This window comes from Nestor notabilis, unplaced genomic scaffold (genome assembly GCF_000696875.1).
Source record: "Nestor notabilis isolate BGI_N333 unplaced genomic scaffold, ASM69687v1 scaffold11301, whole genome shotgun sequence".
NCBI lineage: Eukaryota > Metazoa > Chordata > Aves > Psittaciformes > Psittacidae > Nestor > Nestor notabilis.
In genome coordinates this window covers 1-20588 of record NW_009914235.1, presented here as the reverse complement: position 1 = coordinate 20588, position 20588 = coordinate 1, and the positions used below count along the sequence as shown (strand labels likewise).

The 20588-nt window shown below is 37.0% G+C and overlaps 2 protein-coding genes across 2 annotated transcripts; one reads left to right on the top strand and one right to left on the bottom strand.

The window, feature by feature from the left end:
• Window positions 1-143: 143 nt before the first annotated feature.
• COL4A3BP (collagen, type IV, alpha 3 (Goodpasture antigen) binding protein) lies at window positions 144-14568 on the top strand. The gene is made up of 11 exons (XM_010023554.1): window positions 144-293; window positions 1763-1849; window positions 2816-2908; window positions 3452-3529; window positions 7155-7250; window positions 7937-8069; window positions 8177-8247; window positions 9475-9603; window positions 10413-10542; window positions 12488-12624; window positions 13902-14568. Exons 1-10 carry the CDS (start codon window positions 144-146, stop codon window positions 12613-12615), a joined length of 1095 nt encoding a protein of 364 aa, XP_010021856.1. The 3' UTR covers window positions 12616-12624; window positions 13902-14568.
• Window positions 14569-20045: 5477 nt separating this feature from the next.
• On the bottom strand, window positions 20046-20585 carry MED18 (mediator complex subunit 18; the record flags this gene model as incomplete). Its single annotated transcript, XM_010023553.1, has 1 exon — window positions 20046-20585. A coding segment is annotated over one exon (408 nt), but the record flags the coding sequence as incomplete, so codon positions are not given.
• Window positions 20586-20588: the final 3 nt, after the last annotated feature.

Below are 20588 nucleotides of genomic sequence, written 5' to 3'. Positions count from 1 at the left end.
ATATATATATATGCATGTATATATATATATATACACACATAATACATGCATGCAAATAAATTCAGAAAATCAGCAGCTTTGCAGTTGTTACTTGGGGAAAAAATACAACCTATACCAATCAGGTAATTCCATTTTTTGGCATGATGACTATTAGCCATCAATTCATTCTTACTGAATCAAATGACCATGTAATTTCACAGGAGTCAGAGAAGAGGAGGAGAATTGAAGAAGCATACAAAAATGCTGTGACAGAACTGAAGAAAAAGTCCCACTTTGGAGGGCCAGACTATGAGGTACAAAGCCTGCTTTTGCAATTTTTAAAAATGCTGGGACTTGTAAAGATTGGTTTGTTTTCTCAGAGAGGGCTGAAGGGTGTGTAAATCAAGGTGTTTGGCTTGTGCAGGTGAGTTCATGCTACTTCTGGTTTTCCACCTTGGAACAGAAACTGTATGAAGAATATCAGTACTTAATATTTTGAAAATGAAGTCTGTCTTTACCTCAGGCTTCTATGTTTTGCTTTTGTCTGAAGCATGTTGCTCGCAGATATTTCTGCTGATTTTTTTTTTTTACTATTTTTTCTTGTATATTTGAGATGTACAAACATATATGCACTAGATTTGTACTTTTTCTTTTTGATGGTTCAGCTGTATAGATGCATAAAGCTGCACAGGCAGTTCTAGAATCTGAAGTTTAACTTCAGTTGATTTTTAATTTACCAATTGAAATTTTATGTCGACATATCCAGTAATTTTTACATTCCTTTCATCTGTTAAATTGCATATTTCAGGAGCTTACTCTGCAGTGAGGTATTCAGTCAAATTCTAAGACACTTAAACCACATTCTGAAGAATAAGCTCATTCTGAAGAATAATATAAGCAAACATATAATGCAGTTTGTGTAATTTTTAAGAACTTGAGCATTTAATGTACATTAAATGTGTTTCTATTTACAAACCATAGCCTGAGAAATACTATTAATACATTGAGATATTTAGAGGATACTTGAGCTTGGGTTTTCTGTTGTGACTGAGGCATACACTGTAAAATAAGAAAAAAAAAAAAACAAAACAAAAAACCAAATAAACCCAGATTGGAAGCTGGACTTTGGCTCCCTGGTTATGGATGCAGCTGCTTCTTCCAGGTATCTATGTTGTAGTTTTTTTGAAATTTGCTGGATCGGCTTGTTTTACAATACAGTGAAAGCAGTAAACCTAATTCTCTGAAATTAACATTTTACTGCATAGACCTGAGTTTTTAATAATTGGCTCATCTAGACCCGCTATTTAGTGATAAACCATTTTTTCCATGAATTTTCAATAGAGATCTCAGAATTTTCTCTTTTCTTGTTATGTTTTGAGCATGTATCTGAAATCTGCCCTAAGGCACTGGAATTCTTGTAAGGAGTCTAACTACACAATTATGTTAATGTGTACTTGACACACAAGAAATAGTTTTAAGAGAAGATACATGTTAATTAAAGCCTAAATCTGCCCTCAAAGCATATTGACATTGTTACTCAGTTTCCTGGTTTTTTTACTCCTTTATACAACTATCTCTCAGTTGTAGTTGGAGGAAGTAACTTCTTTTAACAAGTAGGGTTTTCAGAGGAACTATAATCTGAGAAATTTACTTGAGGTCTATAGAAGAAATTTGCTTCCAACAGCCATATGCATAACATGTAAATATGTATTTCTAATATTAAAGGGAAATGGAACACTCATGTCTCCAGAATTTTGAACTAGTTTTGGTTTTTGTGCTCTAGGAAGGTCCTAATAGTCTGATTAATGAAGAAGAGTTCTTTGATGCTGTTGAAGCTGCTCTCGACAGACAGGATAAAATGGAAGAACAGGTATTGATACTTGAAAAATGTCTTAATGATGGGTGTTTGTGGGAGATTTCCGCGACTTTAACTCGGTCTTGGGTGTGCATCTCCTGAAGCTCTAGATATTTTATTCTGACATTGATAAGGGGAATTCACTTAATATTTTTACAATTAAATACTGTTGATTAACACTAATTTTGAGAAAGTGACTTCACGGCTTACAGAGAGAATTGTAGGGTAAGTGTTAACTAACTGAATGTCTCTAGTTCCTAATTCCTAAGTAAGCGTCCTGTATAAACTTACCTTTGTGTGTAACTGGTGCCCTGATTAGGGAGGAATATCAAACAGTGCAGCTGTTTCTCAAAACTTAGTTTTTGGTCTAAAGTTTCTTTTGACTGTTGCAGTATATGAAATGGCAAAGGCGTAGTTCTGTTGGTGTTTGGGTTTTGTTTTAAAATTCTGTAGGTTCTGGCTACTTCTTAACTCATTTCCTCAATACACTTCAGTGACAAGGATCAAAAAGGGACAAGACTATGAGAAAGTATGGCAGTATATAAATGAGAGGGAATAACAAAGTAGGGCATCCTTTGTCTTAAAAGTGTTTAGGTTTATAAATACAGTGAATACAATGACTTGGTTAAGAATTAAAAGACTTTTTAATGGAGATATATATGGTACCAACCAGTTTACCTGTGTTGTGGTCTCTGAACAGAGAGTACAAGTTTTGAGTGACTGTTGTGCTGGTACTTAATGGATCCTTAATGCTGCCAATCTATTTTCCTTAACTCTGAAGTCCTCCTTGAAGTTATAGACAAATTCAGTCTTTACTCCCATTCACTAACTGAGAATTCCAATAGAATGACAGCTTCATGCCTGTCACAGCCAGCATTAGTTGTTGTAGCCGGTATGTAAATAGGTTGAGGATGACTCACTCTATTTCTTAGTCCTTCCAGTAGCAGGTGACTACTAATAATTAAATGTATTCTGTTGCAGTCCCAAAGTGAAAAGGTTAGATTACACTGGCCAACATCCTTACCTTCTGGAGATGCATATTCTGCTGTGGGGACTCATCGATTTGTTCAAACGGTAAGGTATTTCTCATGATCTCCTGATATAACCTATGATATTTCTATATAATATTTTACATGGGTAGGTGAGATCTTTTTTTAAAAGTGTTTCTAGTAACTGTCAATGATTTACTTATTTTTCAAATGGAGTAGCCAGAACTGGAGAAGGACTGTTTTCTGTCTCTGCTCAAAAAAATGCTGATTTGAGTATCTAGAATACTCTTGACTTGTATCAAGCTTGTCAGATAATAAAGTAAAAAGTTCCAACTTGTTAACCTCAGTACTTTCAAGATACCTTCACCAAAGCTCATTGAATTGATTTTGTGAAGAAAAAAAAAAATCCAGTTGCTTTTTTTTTCTAGTGTTACTGGAAACACTATGCTCCTCTCAGGGCTACACTGGGAGCATAATAGATAATAGGTGCATGAAATCAGCATTTGCTGCTGTGCTTGCTGCTTTTGTGTTCCTTTTCTTCATTATCTTGTGCTTGCAAGTTGGTACTGAATGCTCTGTTGTGCCTTTGTTCTGATTACTTGGTTTTTTCTTTGTCTGTCTCTGGTAGCCCTATAGTCGCTCTTCCTCCATGTCTTCCATTGATCTAGTCAGTGCCTCTGATGATGTTCACAGATTCAGCGCCCAGGTACTGTATTAATATGTTGAGTGGGGGTTGCATATCTCTGCGGTATTTCATCCTCTTCTCTAGAACCTGGGTTTTTTGTTACATAAATCACTGCTCGCTTTAAACTAGTATGCTGAGACAAACAAAGGAATTCTCTATTCCTGTACTAAATGGTTGTCCTTTCACATCCAGCTTGCATGCATATCAACTTGTGCAGTGGCCCCAATCTTGTGAAACTGTTGGATTTAAATAGCTTTTAAAATGCCTTCAACTTGAAAATTTTGCATTTCTGATTATAATAGAAGTAGAATATCACCTGCTTTGCGTGGGATGGAGATGGTCTTTGCTACAAATGGAATAGTTTTTCTTGCTTTTTAAATCAAAGGTTTGGTTTTGTATTTAACTTCTGTTTGTAGTGACATTAATGTACTAAATGTTAAGGTTCACTATGACCATTTTTTACCTCTACAACTAGTTCTATTACTGAAAGCTCGTAAAGTATGTTGATAAACAAGATTGTGGATATAAGAATTTTTACTGAAGAATTTCAGTATATTTATTCATCATTCTGAAAATTACTCTGACATCTTGAATGTGTCAGTGTAGTCATAGAGACATATTCCAGTAATATACAAAATTACTCTAGGTGCTTGCTCTGAAGGTTGTAGTTTGGTGTAGAATTAGGTAGGTGAGGTCATATAGTTGCTTTTAGTCTCAAAAAGTTTTTCAGACATGGCATTCATGCCATTAGGTTTCTTTTTCCTGCTGTGGTCTATGTGTGATTCTGAGTATGGAGCTTTCTTCTGGGATCTGTTATTCTGGACTTTTTTAGAAATTATTAACGAATGCTGCAAACAACCTGCTTTTTTGAATAGAAGGAATGGATATTCTTTTGTTTAACAGAGTACTTTCCGACTGTACTACCTGCTTTATGAGCAGGACCCTATCAGTTAAGGACTTGATTATCGGACTGAAATCCCAACACTTGCATTGACCATTTGCGGTCAATATCTGAAATTTTAACTTATCACAAGGGAAAAAAATTGAAGGTCATGTAGCATAACACTGATAGGCTCCTCTACCAGTAGTCAAGTTAGTTTTTCAAATTTCTTTTTGTTCTGGAGGGAGGGAATCAAGTAAGAGAAAGCAAGTTTGATTCTAAACACAGGAGCTGCTAGTGGTAGGAAAAGGGGTAATGGCTTAAACAGGGGAAGTTTAGATTAGATACAAGGAAGAAGTTCTTCACAGTGAGGGTGGTGAGGCACTGGAATGGGTTGCCCAAGGAAGTTGTGTATGCTCCAACCCTGGCAGTATTCAAGGCCAGGTTGGACAGAGCCTTGGGCGACACAGTTTAGTGTGTGGTGTCCCTGCTCATGGCAGGGGGGTTGGAACTAGATGATCTTAAGGTCCTTTCCAATCCTAATTATTCTATGACTCTATGATACTATGGTTGTCTGTCAGGCTGTGAATACATGGGCAGTTCAATATAAGGGAAACTCCTAGCTGCTAAAGCATGCAGGCCTCCTCATTTTCATCTTTTATGCCTGTGACAACATTTGTACATTCAAACCTGAGTTCCAGAGCACTAGTGTGCCTGAAAAACTAACAACTTAAGTCTTATGTGGATCAGGTCCTTATCACAATAATGCAAAGAGAGGTTAAGAATCAGGATCAAATGGACTGGAGTCAAGTTGTTGCTCTTTTCAGCTGCTGCATGGATTATACTACATAGAAGTTACTACTGAGTGCCTTCACATGCAGTTTCAAGTTAATGGACTTACTGCAGAAAGGATGATCATCTTAACTTATAGGAAGCTACTCTCCCACAGCCCACCACCCCAAATGTTTTCCCTAGAACAAATTTTTGCCAGACTGACTGATAATGTTTCCTTCTGTGGAGAAGTTTATAGTTAAAATAAGAGAAACCAGAATTTCCATCCAATGGATTTTATTTTGATGTTGTACTTTTAGGGTTTTGACTTGATTCATTACTTTTTTTTCTTCCTGGTTTTGAGTGTGTTGCCCAATGTGTATATAGTACAGACAAAATAGCACGATTTAAATTAAATAACACATTTCAACTGTTTCATGTCAGATAAAGATGATTAAGTATTCTTTAGTTTTGCTTTCTACTTGTACTACTTGCTTAAATATGTTTTATAGGTTATTTTATAAATACACTAGGCTTCATATTTTTTAAGTTGTGCAAAGCCATTTATGAGTTCAGACTGTTAATCTTGTGATTGTGCACTACTTAAGCTAATCTATGTTGCTCAATTAGCTAACCTTTTGCTTGTAGTGCTTTTCTTTTTGAGGTAAAAAACCCCACAACTATTTCTAGTAATTCAGGAAAATAGCATCAATCACATGGACTTACTTGCTGTGACAAGTAGTCATCTACTTTTTGGGTGGAAAAAAATTACTGAAGTGGTTCCAGTACTTGTAAACATGACAACAGATTCTTTTTATTTTTGCTTCTATTTTTATTTGCAGGTGAGTAGGATTTGGAAGGGATGGGGAACCAAAGAAACAGAACAAGATTGTTTATTTAAAATAAAAATCCATTTCCTGTTCCAGCACCCATTTTCATGCACATTCCATGGAACAAAAAAAAGAAAAAAGAAAAAAAAGAGGTATTTGCAGACATAGCAGCCTCCCAGTACCTAAAGGGGGCCTCCAAGAAATCTGGAGAGGGACTTTTTACAGGGGCATGTAGTGACAGGACAACGGGGAATGGCTTTAAACTGAAAGAGAATAGATTTAAATTAGATATTAGGAAAAAATTCTTCACTATGAGAGTGGTGAGACACTGGCACAGGTTGCCCAGAGAAGCTGTGGCTGCCCCATGCCTGACAGTGCTCAAGGCCAGGCTGGACAGGGCTTGGAGCAACTTAGTGTAGTGAAAGATGTCCCTGCCCATGGCAGGGGTTTGGAACTAGGTCCCTTCTAACCCAAACCTTTCTATGATTGATAAAGTTGTACCAAATATTTGGCCTTTATGAAAAGCACATGAGAGCCTAGATGAATAATTTTAAAATTAGTATTTTATAAGAGTAGCGTCTCTGAACAAATCTTCTGAATGTAAGCATTTTGGTTCTTTTTCTAGGAGGCAACTGTGCAAAAATGTCAATGAAACAGAATAGGCATGCTTTGCTCATGACTGTTTCTTTCAATGCTATTCCAGTATGAGTTTTGATATTCACTCACTTCTTAGAGCTTGACTGTTTTTGTCCCTCTTCCTCCCAACCTTTGTTAAGCTTTTTAAATGCTCTTCAGTTAATATCTTACAGTGCATTGTAATTCTGTGTAGAAATACCTGAAGTAAGTTCCTATATGCTAAAATAAAACTGTCTTAGATAGAAATAGTGAGCTTTGACAGTTTATAGAGGTTGAAAGAAAGGATAGGAAGTACCTGAAAAGGATGGAGGTGGAAGTAGAATCACAATTTTTGCTTCTTTTTCTGAAAGCCAGAGGTACCTGCTTGTTCTCAACCTGTAATAGAAAGCTGTGTTGTCCAAATTCAGCTCCTGCACAGGATTTGAAGTACTGACTTCTGGCTTCGAGTACTGTACAGTCTCTGCCCAAGGAGATGGAAGGAACGAGTTAAAAATGTGGTGTTTTGTTTGGTTTTTTTTCTCCTTTAAAGGTGGAAGAGATGGTACAAAACCATATGACATATTCCTTGCAAGATGTAGGAGGAGATGCCAATTGGCAACTAGTGGTAGAAGAAGGAGAAATGAAGGTAAATATTTGGGATTTTGCTTAATTGATATAAGATGATATGCTGTGAAGACAGGTACTTTCAGTCTGGTGAACTTGATAGTGTTAGGTTTATGTTTAGACTTAATGATCTTAAGGGTCTTGTCCAGCTTAGTTGATTCTATGATTCTCTGGGAATACTGTCACTCAGCAAGTTACACTGTTAAAGCTTCTGAGAATAGGATTGTTTATTCTGGGGTGGAGTCCACAAGAGTTGTGGCTTCTACTATATTTATTCATACAAAATCGTATGTAACTCTTGCAATAGCTTTGTCTTTGCAGATTCCTTTCTCATTATTTCCTACTTAAAACTTGTTATCAAAATAATGTGTAAATTTGACATATGAAAATGTTAGAGAAGCAAGTTACTGTGTTGGCTGCTCTACTCTGCTTGCGTGGATTCTTGTCCATAGTGATAGTTAAGGTAGCTTAATTATTCTTAGAGTAGAGATTCTTAAAATACTGACGTGAATTGCCATGAAAGGATGTCTGCATTGGTACTTTCCAGAGAACACTGATACAGCAAATTATTCATGTGTTAGTCTTGTAGGTAAGTGGGTGGTTTGATGTTTTTGGTTGTTTTGTTTTTAATGATATTTAAAAAAAAATTCAAGCATTACAGTTTTGACAATTTCTGTTCTGCATTTCTTTCTTTGCATTTGGTTATAGGTATACAGAAGAGAAGTGGAAGAGAATGGAATAGTTTTAGATCCTTTGAAAGCAACCCATGCTGTTAAAGGGGTAACAGGGCATGAAGTCTGCCACTACTTCTGGAACGTTGATGTTCGTAATGACTGGGAAAGTAAGGAATTGGTTCTTAAGCCTTGTGTGTTTGTTGGCAAGGATGTTGCCTATAACACTGACCTAATGTGTGTACTTGATTTCTCTCTCCTCCCCTTCCTTTTTCAGCAACAATTGAAAACTTCCATGTTGTGGAAAATTTAGCTGATAATGCAATCATCATTTACCAGACACATAAGGTAATAACACTTAAGTTTTATATGTTCTAATCTTATTCTGAATATTTTAACGGCTTAAATAAAATACTGTTCAGAAACAACATTTCAGAGCAAGTTCTGTATTAAACTGCAGCTTTGTCAAATAGCATAATGGGTTGTATGTGTGTCTGATAGAACTTGTAATAACAAATGAGCACTGTTTTTAATGTATCGCTGCCAGTAAGGCAAGAGCCTTCTAAAGGAAATTGAAGCAATTAATGAACACTGACCTACAAAGAAGAAACCTATACCATTGCATGGTGTGCTTTTTTTTTTTAATAATAACGCAAGCTATTGTTGACCACAGTTAGTTGACGTACACATTTGCGTTATGAGGTGGTATAATTGCTGGTACAACATTTGTTCTCATAACTTCATTATGTCTTGTGTGTGTGATCCGCGCCTCACCCCCTACCTGTTCTAGTATAAATTTGCTAAAATGTTCATTTGAGTTATAACACAACAACTATAACTTAAATATTTATAAGTATGTTCAAAAAGTGTTCAGAATTGTTCTACCATGCATGCTTCCAGTATAAAACCAAATATTTTTCTTTGTGAATTTTACCAATGCAGTTACCTTAAAACATTTCTCTGATTTTTGAGTGAGACAGTTGTGTAAACTATACAGTCCTGTAGTTAAAGCTAAGCTTTTCCCCCCTATTGAGTGTCAGGAAAATGGTTTCTGTATATTTTGTTACCAGACATTTTCATTTCTGAAACTTTCTCTTAGATAGTATCAGTTTACCATATGTGTCTTACTGAAGTAATAGCTTTCTGAAATAATACTTGTTTTAAATAGGTGTCTCCTTCTTTCTCTCTCTGGAGAGTATCTGTAGATGCATCTATTTATACTTCACAGTAGTTCAGTTTGTAGCTTACAAGTATTAACTTAAAATGTAAGCCTGACTTTGAGGGAACAGGAGAAGAGCTGCTTCTTCCTGTTTGTCTACTGAAAAAGTAATTCCAGCTTGGTTTTCTGCATTTCAAAGGCCTTAAATTTATTTTTTTTTTTTTAATGAAATGGTCAGATAACCTGATATGCAGCTGTGTAACAACTATGTTCTCTTACAGTACTAACTTGAAGAAACTTTTACTTAAATAACATGACTGACCTGTTTTGCCTTGCCTGCTTTTAACTTTATCTAAGGGTAGTAAGTACTTAATTTGCAAAACTGGAAAAGCTTATATTCATGTGTTTCTCTGCAGAGGGTGTGGCCAGCTTCTCAAAGGGATGTGCTGTATTTGTCTGCCATCAGAAAGATACCAGCATTTAGTGAAAATGATCCTGAAACCTGGATTGTGTGCAATTTCTCTGTAGAACATGACAGTGCTCCTGTAAGTACTTATTTTCATGCTGTCAAGGTCTACTATTACGATAACATTTTCTATTATTTGGTGATGCATGTGCAATACTGGGGGGGTGGATATGCAAAAATTCAGTTTGTTTAAACAGGTCATACAATGACCTTACGAAAGCATTCTGAGCCAAAAGCTTTCTTGCCTTATCTCAAGAGTTGGCAGATCTAAGGTGCTGTAGTGGAATGGAAGCAAAATTTCTGGAGATGTGAGAACACTTTAAAGAATTGGGGTTATATTGTATGGAATCAAATCAATAACTCTTCAGTATTGTCAGATACAGGAGTAGGCTCGTAAAATTGTGATATGGAATCTGTTAAATCTCCCATCTTAGGCAGGTCTGCCTTGGTCCTGTGAGATAGTAGCAATGATGGTTTTCTTTGGAGTATTTCTGTGCTGATTGCTATGTCACAGCCCGTTTACAAGGGAAAAGTTACTAACTGATATTTGTGAATACTGGTGCATTATTCTTCAAATGTTTCTTTACTCATTTGTCAGAGTAATTGAAGTAATTCACTTGTAATACGTATTAAGCAAACATGAGGTTCAGGCATTTTGGTTAAGCCCTTTCCCTATTTACCATGTGTCTTTCATTTCACTAGCATTCATATTACATCCACGTAGTGCTAGAATGCAAACTATCAGAAACACAGCTTCTGGAGTGTCTTAGCCTTTACAGTAAATTAAAATCTTAGCAGTCAAGTGTGCTGAAACAAATTCGATTTGATGTTTACAAATGTTTCTTCCTTTTCTTTTTTTTTTTTTTTTTTTTTTTTTTTTTTTGGTAGCTGAATAATCGCTGTGTCCGTGCCAAAATCAATATTGCTATGATTTGTCAGACATTAGTAAGCCCACCAGAGGGGAACAAGGAAATAAGCAGGGACAACATCCTATGCAAGATTACATATGTAGCTAATGGTAAGCCTAGCATTTTTCATTATGACATGCATGATCTAATTCTGGGAAACTGAATACTGACAAAAAAGTTTGATGCAGTTTTCTGTTAAATTTATATATAGCATCACACTTCTGGTCTTCATGTTCAGAAAGACTTGAATTAATGTGCTACATGAATCAGTGAATGGGATCATTCATTGTGTGGCATTCTAGGAGGAATAAATGGAAGTTGTGTAACTTAGTCCTAAGTACAGAACCTTGGGTGGAGGAGGGTGGGCAGAAGAAATGTCTACAACTAGGGTGACTTTGGCATAGCTTTTACTTACAGTAATAGTATGTTTTTTCATGTATTGCTGTATTCCTCCTGATTCATCTTGCCAGGCTGAGAAGCTGCTGATAGCAAATACGCAGTTCTTACCCTTTGTGTTAAGAAGGAGCAAATACGTTTTGCATGAGGATGTTTACAAGGTGTTACCAGTTTAAGCCCAGACTGTAACTCAGCACAATGCTGAGTGAGCTGCTCGCTCACTGCTCCCTTTATTGTTGCACACTCCTGGTAGGATGGGGAGGAGAATTGAAAGGTGTAAACCCTACAGGTTGAGATGAGACCAGTCCAATAACTAAAGTATAATACAAAACCACTACTACTACCACTACTAATAATAATGATAAAGGAAACAACATGAGGAGAGAATATAAAACTAAAAAGGAAAGAGAAAAATAAACAACAATAAACACAAGTGATGCACAATACAGTTGCTCACCACCCGCCAAATGATACCCAGCCCAACCTAAGCAGAGTCTGGCCTTCTGGGTGACTCCCCCCAGTTTCTATACTGGGCATGACGTGCTGTGTATGGAATACCCTTTTGGCTAGTTTGGGTCAGGTGTCCTGTCTCTGCTCAATCCTGGCTTCCCATGCCCCTCCTCACTGGCAGGGCATGAGAGACTGAAAGGTCCTTGATCAGAGTAAGGATTACCTAGCAACAACTAAAACATTGGTGTGTTATCAGTGTTGTTCTCAGACTAAAGCCAAAACACAGCACTGCACCCGCTACTAGGAAGGACAGCTGAACCCAGGTCAGCTGTATAGTCTACTTTTTTAGCTGATAGAATCCTTAGTATTGACTGAAAAGTTATCCAAGCCAAACTGTATTGTTACTGTACCCAGTATTTAGCAGTATATTGTAGTACTGGAGCTACACACTTGTTAGCTCCTCTCCTGCAGCTACAAAACGCTTGAAGAGTAGCTCACATACTTAGTACTTTTAACCACCTATTACCTGGCATGCTAAAGAGTCAGTGCCTGAAAAATCAGTAAATCTTTGCCATATAGGGGTGATGTAATTCATATTAAACTCTGTACAAATAATACCACATGGTTTTAAACCCTGGGGTAAGCTGCTTTTTTTTCCTATTTAGAAGTTTCCTAATTACTTAAAAAAAAATACACTTTCATTGATAAATTCTGAACTGTGATTATATGGAAAGTAGCTGCTTTTTCAGCAAAATACTTGCCCTATGAAGTGAAGCATATTTTAGAATCAGATTGAGTTTTGTTTAAAGTGCTTTAAAAATAATTTGTAAGATATTGGCTATGTGGTAGTTCTGCAGACAAATGCAGCACTTATTGAAAAATCAAGACTGACTTCTGTTTTCTTTGAAATAAAAAGTAACTTGAATCTCTTGTTCTCTGTTTCCAAGAAACATAAAATCATCTTCCATTTGGCATTCCCCAAAGACTCACATCATTTTTAATGTTTTCTGAATAGTGGCAACATAGTCTTGAATATTAAGAGTAGGAAGTGCTACAATACAAGCTTTAAGGCCGTAAAAAAAAGTCTGCTGATCATTCTTCTTTCCTGTTACTTCAGAAGGAGTTGCAGGAATAATGAACTTAAATTCTGTTTTCTAGACTTTAGTGGATTTGCTGTATTTCAGTGTCTGTCTTCCTATCTGCTTCTAGTGAATCCAGGAGGATGGGCGCCAGCATCAGTTTTACGGGCAGTGGCAAAACGAGAATATCCAAAATTCTTGAAGCGTTTTACATCCTATGTGCAGGAGAAAACAGCAGGAAAGCCTATTTTATTCTAGTGTTAGCAGGTATACATTTGTTTTCCTCATTCTTGATTCACTGTTGTAAATTTAAGGCCAAACAGAAGTATGCAATCTAGATTGTCTTGTCATAACTAGCATGAATTCACTGCTTAGTTTTAATATATGTGTGCAACATACATATACCTGATCTAGTTGAAGATGTCCCTGCTCATTGCAGGGGTGTTGAACTAGTTGACCTTTGAAGGTCCCTTCCAACCCAAACTATTTTATGATTCTGTGATTGTAATTATTTTTTTAAACATTCATGTAACTCGTGTATTATTAGTATACACCATAAGGGCTGCACAAGTTACGAAGTATTAGTTTTTGCAGACTTTTACTATTTGTCTTGCAAGTTTTTGTATCATGTCCAATTTATGTAGCCGTATAATGGATGAAGTATTGTTTTTTCTCAGCTGTCACAGACAATTTACAGTTCTGAAAAGAATACATACTGAAATTTCTCTAGAGCCTCATGAGATTGATATCTTAAATTTACTTTAAAATGTGTATATGATAAAGTATTATAAGGGTCAGAGTATTCTTTTATATTGACAGAATAGTTTTGATCTAGGATTTTTATTAATGGAATTTTACAGACAGACCAGTGTTGATTACTGGAGTATTTGAAAGGTTATGACTTAAATTTTTAGCCTTTCTGATGAGAAAGAAAAAGCATTTTCAGATACTTTTAAGTCAATGGATGTATTTTAATGGTATAGGTCTTTGGGCTAATCTAAAATGATTTTAACATTTAAATGTGGTATTACATTAGAAGAGGATTTCTTGATTGCTTTGGGGTCTATCTCAACCTGTCAGACATAAGCCTTAGTGCTAAATAAGGCTTTGCTTAATTTTTGTTAGTGTAGACTCTTAATGAAGTATATATCATGTTATTACTGTAGTCTTAAACTATCAAATTTCATTTGGTTGTTCTAGTATTACAGCATGATCTGAAAATGAATTTTTACCTCTTTCTATGCATGACATAGGCCACCTCTATTTTTGGTTCTATTTATTATGTCAGACTCTAAAAGCCTTAATCATCTGATTGCTTCTGTAACAGGTTGCCCTTTAATGATTGATGTTTTCAATTGTATATTGTTAGAGAACTAGTGTAGGTGAACCTTTAAAAATGCAACTGTTTTTAAAGCCAACATGAGCCATGAGTTCAAATGTGATTGTAGCAGCGCTGATGCTATTTAAGATGTTCAACAAGTTCTTGTTTTCCAATTAGTGTTCAAGTGTTTCAGTGCTGTGTTTTTGCCTTTGCCTACCTGCAGCGATTGGAACAAGACTGAGTGAGCATTCCACGTTGGAGAAGTGACCATGCATAGAGCACTCCATGCTGGAACGAAGGATCTACAGTCTTTTTATGGCCCAAGTTCTAGGCTTTATCTACTGAAGTGAAGAAGGTGTTGCAACACCATGAAGCTGAATATTTAACACTAGCTCTTTCCTGCTAACTTTTCTTGCTGAATCAGTGTGCAATTATAAATACATGTATTGATAACATGTATATGGCTCTATTTTGATTTGCTTGCTTTAGAAGAGGAAGAATGCATACAACTTTGAATCTCCAATGTGGGTTACTGCTTTAATTTTAAACAAGTTGCAGAATTTCACTGTCAACCTTCCTAAGATACTCACAGTTTTTGTGCATGTCTAAAAAGCACAAAAGGCAAATGCACATATAGCATACTGTATGTGCTTTATGTGCACAAAAATCTGTGTGGTATTTTGGGGGGGAGGGAGGGACTTCACTAAAGCCTAGGTGACTTATTAGTAAGTTTTGTTTTGCTTTGTATAATCACAGTTCATTGCTGCTGGTTTCTATACCAATCATCTTGTCACATAAAATGTCAGTTAATAACTGAGGGCTGTCAATATCCCTATGACTTTGCCTTTTCTATTGTCTTACTCTTATGACGATCTTTAGTTCTGAAGGAGTAAGAGTGTGAAAAGCTTTATTTTTTCCAGATATCTTTATATTTCTATTGTATTTTTTAGTTATGTAATATGTGCTACAGAATTTTTGTTATTAAACACAATGCAGAAATATCTAAGAAGATTCCCTATGAGATGGCAAGAGACTGCCTGAGAGATAGAAGTCATCTGTCCATGATGTATGTGGACTGCTTTCTTGCTGATACCCAGGGCTTTCCCAAAGCTGTGAGAAGGTACACTATAATATTTATTGAAGTAATTTGGACTACACAGGACAACATTCCCAGATTAGAATGAGGATGAGTACATTATTTTCAGATCCTGCATGTGTCCCCCTCATCTTAATAAAGCCATGCTTTGAGGTTCATGTAGAAAATTCTTTGCCTCTTGATCGAAACCCATCAGAGCTATAAGGATGCATAGTTCTTATCAGAAAGTTCCCTTTAGTTGCTGTGAGAATTTAAATGTCAGATATTTGCCTGCCTTTGATTCTGGAGATACTTACTAGCAGAGGACTATAGCAGACTGGTACTGACTTTGAGGTCTCTCATCTGTGTCCCATAGTTGGAAACTCTTTAGAGAGTGCTTGGCATTTCACTAACTGGTTTATCTTCAGAAAAAAGCTTCAGGTTTGGTTTTTTTTTCCCCAAAAGAAAGCTGAAAGTCTCATTTGAAATAGTATGGTAGGTGCCTGAAAATAAATACAATAAAAACTTAATGAAGATTGGTTAAAAGATTGTGATCTGCACAGTGTTCAGAAGCTTTGTTTATCTTCTGTGTAGAGAGGAAATCGTATATGATTACACATGCATGCAGATGATTACACATGCATGCAGATTTCATGCTCCGTAAGTCTTCCCTTTTTATTTGCCTTTCTTTAATGGTGTGCATGGAATATGCCTTATTACAGAGTTACTCTGTTAATTTGAATATGTAGAAAAGTGCCTATATGGTAATGCTAGTAAGGCAAATAAATAAGATGAAAATTTGTACATGTTTACTATATCATCAGTGAGCATTTTATATGGAGATGTAAAAAAAAAAAATCTTATACCTCAAACGTACTTCATCTTTTTACAATCAACCAAGCAATGGTACATTCCACCATAGCCACTGATGGGAACTTTAAAAAAACAAAACAAAAAATCAAAAATATAGAGAGTTTGACTCCTGATTTGCCATTTCTGGTAATTGTTGGAACATAGGATGGGCAAGTTATTAATTTAATTGGATAGCTTTATTTTACAAAGGTATGGAAAGTTTACAAAGTAGTATATAAATCTATATCATTAGTTGCATTTGCACTAAATGTGATGTACTTTTGCGATATAGCCTGTAAATAAAATTACACTACAGATACTATTTGTAAAGAATACATTTTGATTTTAGATAAAGGCACTGGTACTTCACTACAGCTAGCCCTGCCCAATCAGAATTGTAAGAGGCTTCTTAAAGGTTAGGGAAGGAGTTGCAAGACTGTGAAATTGGTACTAATTGAACTCTTTAAAAAACGAATTTAAAAAATGCAGTTCTCTGTAGGCCTTTCAGAGTCTTTGTGTGAGTAGCCATTAGACCCTTTATTCTGGAAGGGATCTTGCTTTCGTGGTTTTATACATTTGCACAGTCTCTTGAGCCCATCCATCTCTCTCTTCAGTCACTGCCACATATCTATGCACTCTTGAGTTCACTTCTTCCTGTTAGTGGATGGGTAGTATTCATAACAACTGTGGTGGTCTTTGCCGAAGCAGCTCCCAACTCTAGGATGGATGGTTTTATAAGCTGAACCAGTTTGAAGGGTTGAGCACACAGCAATCTTTTCTACATAAGATCTCATTCTCTGAATATCTGTGTCCATTCTGAGAAGTTGAACATTACCTAATTAGATATGAAGGAAATTATTTGTTTTGAGAATGAGGATGAGATGGCCATTGTTATCCTGTTTGAGAACCTGAACACCTTATTTTGACAAATTTATCTGTGAAAAATGTGATGCACTTTGGAAAAAAAAAGAATAATTACTGTTCACTTAATTGGGCTGAGCTGGCTTATCTGAAGTTGTGCAGATTCTCTTTAATTAGATTGTCCACCTGTATTTTTGTCAAGTTGTACAGATAATGCTGTATTTGAATTGCCACTGTTCATCTACAGATTTAAAACATGAATCATATTTTTGAGTACCTTGAGTGTGTAGAGTGTAACTGTTCTATAATAGCTCTATGATCCTAATGGTAAGTTTTAAAAATTAAAACAAGTTGGCTCTTCCATGTTACAATCACAAATTTAAAACCAGTATTTAAAAGTGAAAAGTATTAAAAATTATGAAGAAATACTCTGGTCTGTAGTTATTTTTAACTTCCAGTGCGTTGGAGAGACTGCTATAAAACACTTTCACATTTTAACTAACTCCTTAGATAATGGGTAGTGTTATATACAATATTATAATATATGGAAAGCATTTAACAGGAAAGCAGTTTTCTTGTATTACTGACGTTACAGAGATGAAAACTTGAATGCCACATCAGTTTATATATTAAAAAGCTTATTTTCTGCTAGCATGAGGCGCATGCTGAAAGATGTTTCTGTACAGTATAGTCTTGCTATAGAGCACTTCCAAAGTATTGCAGCTCTTGTCTTTTGTACAGAATTAACAACATCATGGAAGTTGCCATGGGAAGAATGGAGATCCAGGACTGAGGACTGCCAGAGAATAAACTTGTGGCTTTTTCCAAAGTATGAAGATTTTTTTTAACAGAGATGAGCTTCTGCAGAGCAAGTTTGCGTAATAGCAGAAATAGCTGGCACCTAATGGATCAATAACTATTCTAGCTTTATTTGTTATGCAGGGATTTCTACTTGTTACATAGCGATCAATAAAGTTGTAGAAACCTTACAAGTATGTAAGACAGGAGGAACAGTGTGAAATAACAGCGAAGGCAGTACTTGCACAGAAAGTGCAACTTGAGCTCAGCTGCATCAGGACCTGGGTAATACCTTACCACAAACACAGAACCCTGAGGTAAGGCCTGCCCTTTAAGAATGCAGCTATTTTAGCTGTGAAAAGGAAATAAAGAAAAAAAGGTAAAAATAGTCACATTCCTGGTCCCATAAGCTGTGCATGTAACTTAAAAAATACATACTTTCCAGAAAGGAGGGAGTGAGCATTTCTAAGCCGGCTGTGTACAGGCCTAGGTACAATGAATGATAATTACTTAGGGTTATGGTATGTAATTTACCAGTGTGTATTACTAGTAGTATTGCTATTATCTTTAGTCTGCAGCTATAAAGTCTAAGCTTCATAGCAGGAGAAAAGTGTGTTTTATTAGATAAAAGAAAGGGATAGACTTTGAGCATTAGCTGCCAGAAAGTGTCCATGTTTCCTCAGCTGTGACCAGTGATGCAGCAAGCTTTCTTTTTCCCTCTGCACACCTGCATGTTTTATGCATGGACAGTAGCTAGAGTAAGGAAGGCTGGTAATATGGGTTGCTGCAGTTTTTAAGTTTTAAACTAATTCTCCTTTAAAAGAACTATTTTAAATGATGGTTTTTTTAGAACTTAGACCAAGCAATTTTCAGACCTGTTGTCATCCTATGTGTAAAAACTTGAACTGGGAACTTACGTTCAGTCTCCTTTTCCTTGAGCTGGTCTGCCTGAAATTCCATGTGGGATTTTCTGCTCTTAACACAATTACATTAACATCAACACTCTGTGATTTGTTTGCCCCTCCACTTACAAACCTGGAATATCAATTGAGTTCCTTTCAGAAGCAGTAGGAATGACATGTGCATGCGTACTGGCAGTTTTCTGTGTCTTTTTGTATATGCAGGTTCCTACCCTTTGAAAAGCTGTCAGGCAATGATACACTGGATCATTTCCTGATCCACTGGACTTGTTTCTAAAATTTCTTGTTATGAGAGACAAGCACCAGATTGTGGAAGTCTGTGGCAAGCGACTCCTAACCAGTGTTACAGCAGCAGGATGTGACAACAGCTCTGAGGATTCCCACTTGGAAGGGTGGGACTGCAACTGAATCCCAGAGCAGCCTGGCACGCTCAGCTCCTGGGTACAGGCAGAGCCCTGGGACCTGCCCCTCACCCCTGGGAAGCTGTGCCCTTCACAGTATGCTGAAGAATTCCAACTTGGAGACCTGGGACAGTGCGCTGTCTGATGAGGGTACGTAACACCTGAGTATGAACAAAGGAATTGCAGGTGTGCCTGTACCCTCCAGAAATTATTTCCAGTCTAGGTCACAAGCACTCACAGAGGTCACCCACTGCTTGTACCCTGCTGGAAATCACCACTATGTATTCAAAATGATGGCATTCTCCAGACGGTGCTCGAGCACCCAGCTGTCCCCATGCCCTGTACGTAAAGCCTGCACCAGTGAAACACCTGAGACACTGCACCTGGTAAGTACGAACCCAGTTGTCACAGCTCATTGTGTCCAAACTGCCGTGTTGAAAATGTAGCTGTCTAAAGGCTTTTTTTGAACTTTTGGTGTGAGTGGTCTTTGCCTTCAGTTGTTAAATGGGAAGCTGTGTGGTGCTGAAGGGTGGCAGTGTCTCTGACAGAGGTTGGTATGTTTTAATAGTGGGTGGAACGGTTGCCTTCTATAAACAGCCTGGGAAATTTAAGTAGGCTTCTTTGTTGTTTTTCACCTTTTATTTTTCTTTTGTTTTAACTGTATTTGAAAACTCTAAAACCTAATTCAAGTATCATTAAAATACAGGGAGGGTAACTAACCAACCTAATATGAAAAGAGGTGTGCTAAACAAAATCATCACTAGTTCAATTAGCAGTTCTGTAATGCTCTTAATTGTTTAATGTGTCAATTTTCAATATGCCTGTCAGGTGTGAGAAGTCCAGTATTAAAAAGAATAGGTAATCTACTGCTTTTTCATTAACTAAGACTGCCATACTCAACTTCAGTGAAAAAGATGGAAGTATTAAAAGATTTGAAAACCTCTAGCAATTGTAAATACTGCTAAATTGTTTTCCAGTTCTAACACTGGTTGTATCACAAACAGTTTCACTATAATGTGTCATGTGTCCTAGCTGTTCCTGTTACATACGCTATTACTTCACTGTCCTGTTGTGAATATGTGTACACTCGCTGTTTGATATCGTGTAGTTCTTGGGTTTATGCTTGCATTAAACACCTCCTGCGCTAAGGATATTAACTTCATGTATTCCTTGAACAAAAAGCTTTAGATGACCAGGCAGAATACATAAATGGTCCTTCAAAATAAAATAAAAAAATAAAAACAAACAAAAAAAAGGCACTGCAGGATGTGGGTACACAGAAGGATGAACTAACATCTTGATGTTTCTGGATTGTTAGGCAATCTGCTTTCGAACAGGTATCTCCCCAACAAAGGAAGGAAAAATACCAATAATTACCATTTACTGATGTTTTGAATCGCACTAATTTAAACTGTCTGCTCTTGTTCGTATCCGCAAGTGAAGGAACAACACCCAGGAACTGCAGCTAACAAAGCTGACAGCTGGTCCTTTATTCCCCTCTCCCTGTTTCGATTTGCCCTCGAGGCTTTTTAGAAAAACAACCCTCCTCACGAACACTAACAAAACCAATGCCTTAACTGCCCTCCTTTCAATCACATTAGCCTTTTGGGGTCAATTTTTTCCAGATGCACTAGAGGTTTCAATTGCTCAGCAAAGTTCCTCATGTCATCAGAAACAATGTCCTGTCCCGCTGGCGCAACCACGTTGAGCTCCACCAGGTAGGAGAGGGAGAGCGGCTCGATGCTGTCTGTGTTTCCCGGCATGAGGATGCGGAAGATCTTGTACACCATGATCTTCATGATGCCCTTGCGGAACACGTGCCCCTTGGCCACGAACTCGTGGTCCATGCGGAAGCCCATCTCCACCAGGAAGTCCGTCAGGTTGTCCGAGGTGGCGATGTCCACGCAGTTGCGCACCAGTGCGTGGCGGTTCTTGTCGCCGATCTCCGGCTGGCCCAGGTACCGCAAGTGCCAGGGCATGCCGCTCTTGTCCATGGAGCGCCG

Coding starts and splice junctions, on each gene's coding strand:
- COL4A3BP (XM_010023554.1), top strand. CDS start 144: ATGACTATTAGCCATCAATTCATTCTTACTGAATCAAATGACCATGTA. Junction 1,850..2,815: donor AGGATAAAATGGAAGAACAG/GTATTGATACTT, acceptor ATTCTGTTGCAG/TCCCAAAGTGAAAAGGTTAG. Junction 9,604..10,412: donor TAGAACATGACAGTGCTCCT/GTAAGTACTTAT, acceptor TTTTTTTGGTAG/CTGAATAATCGCTGTGTCCG.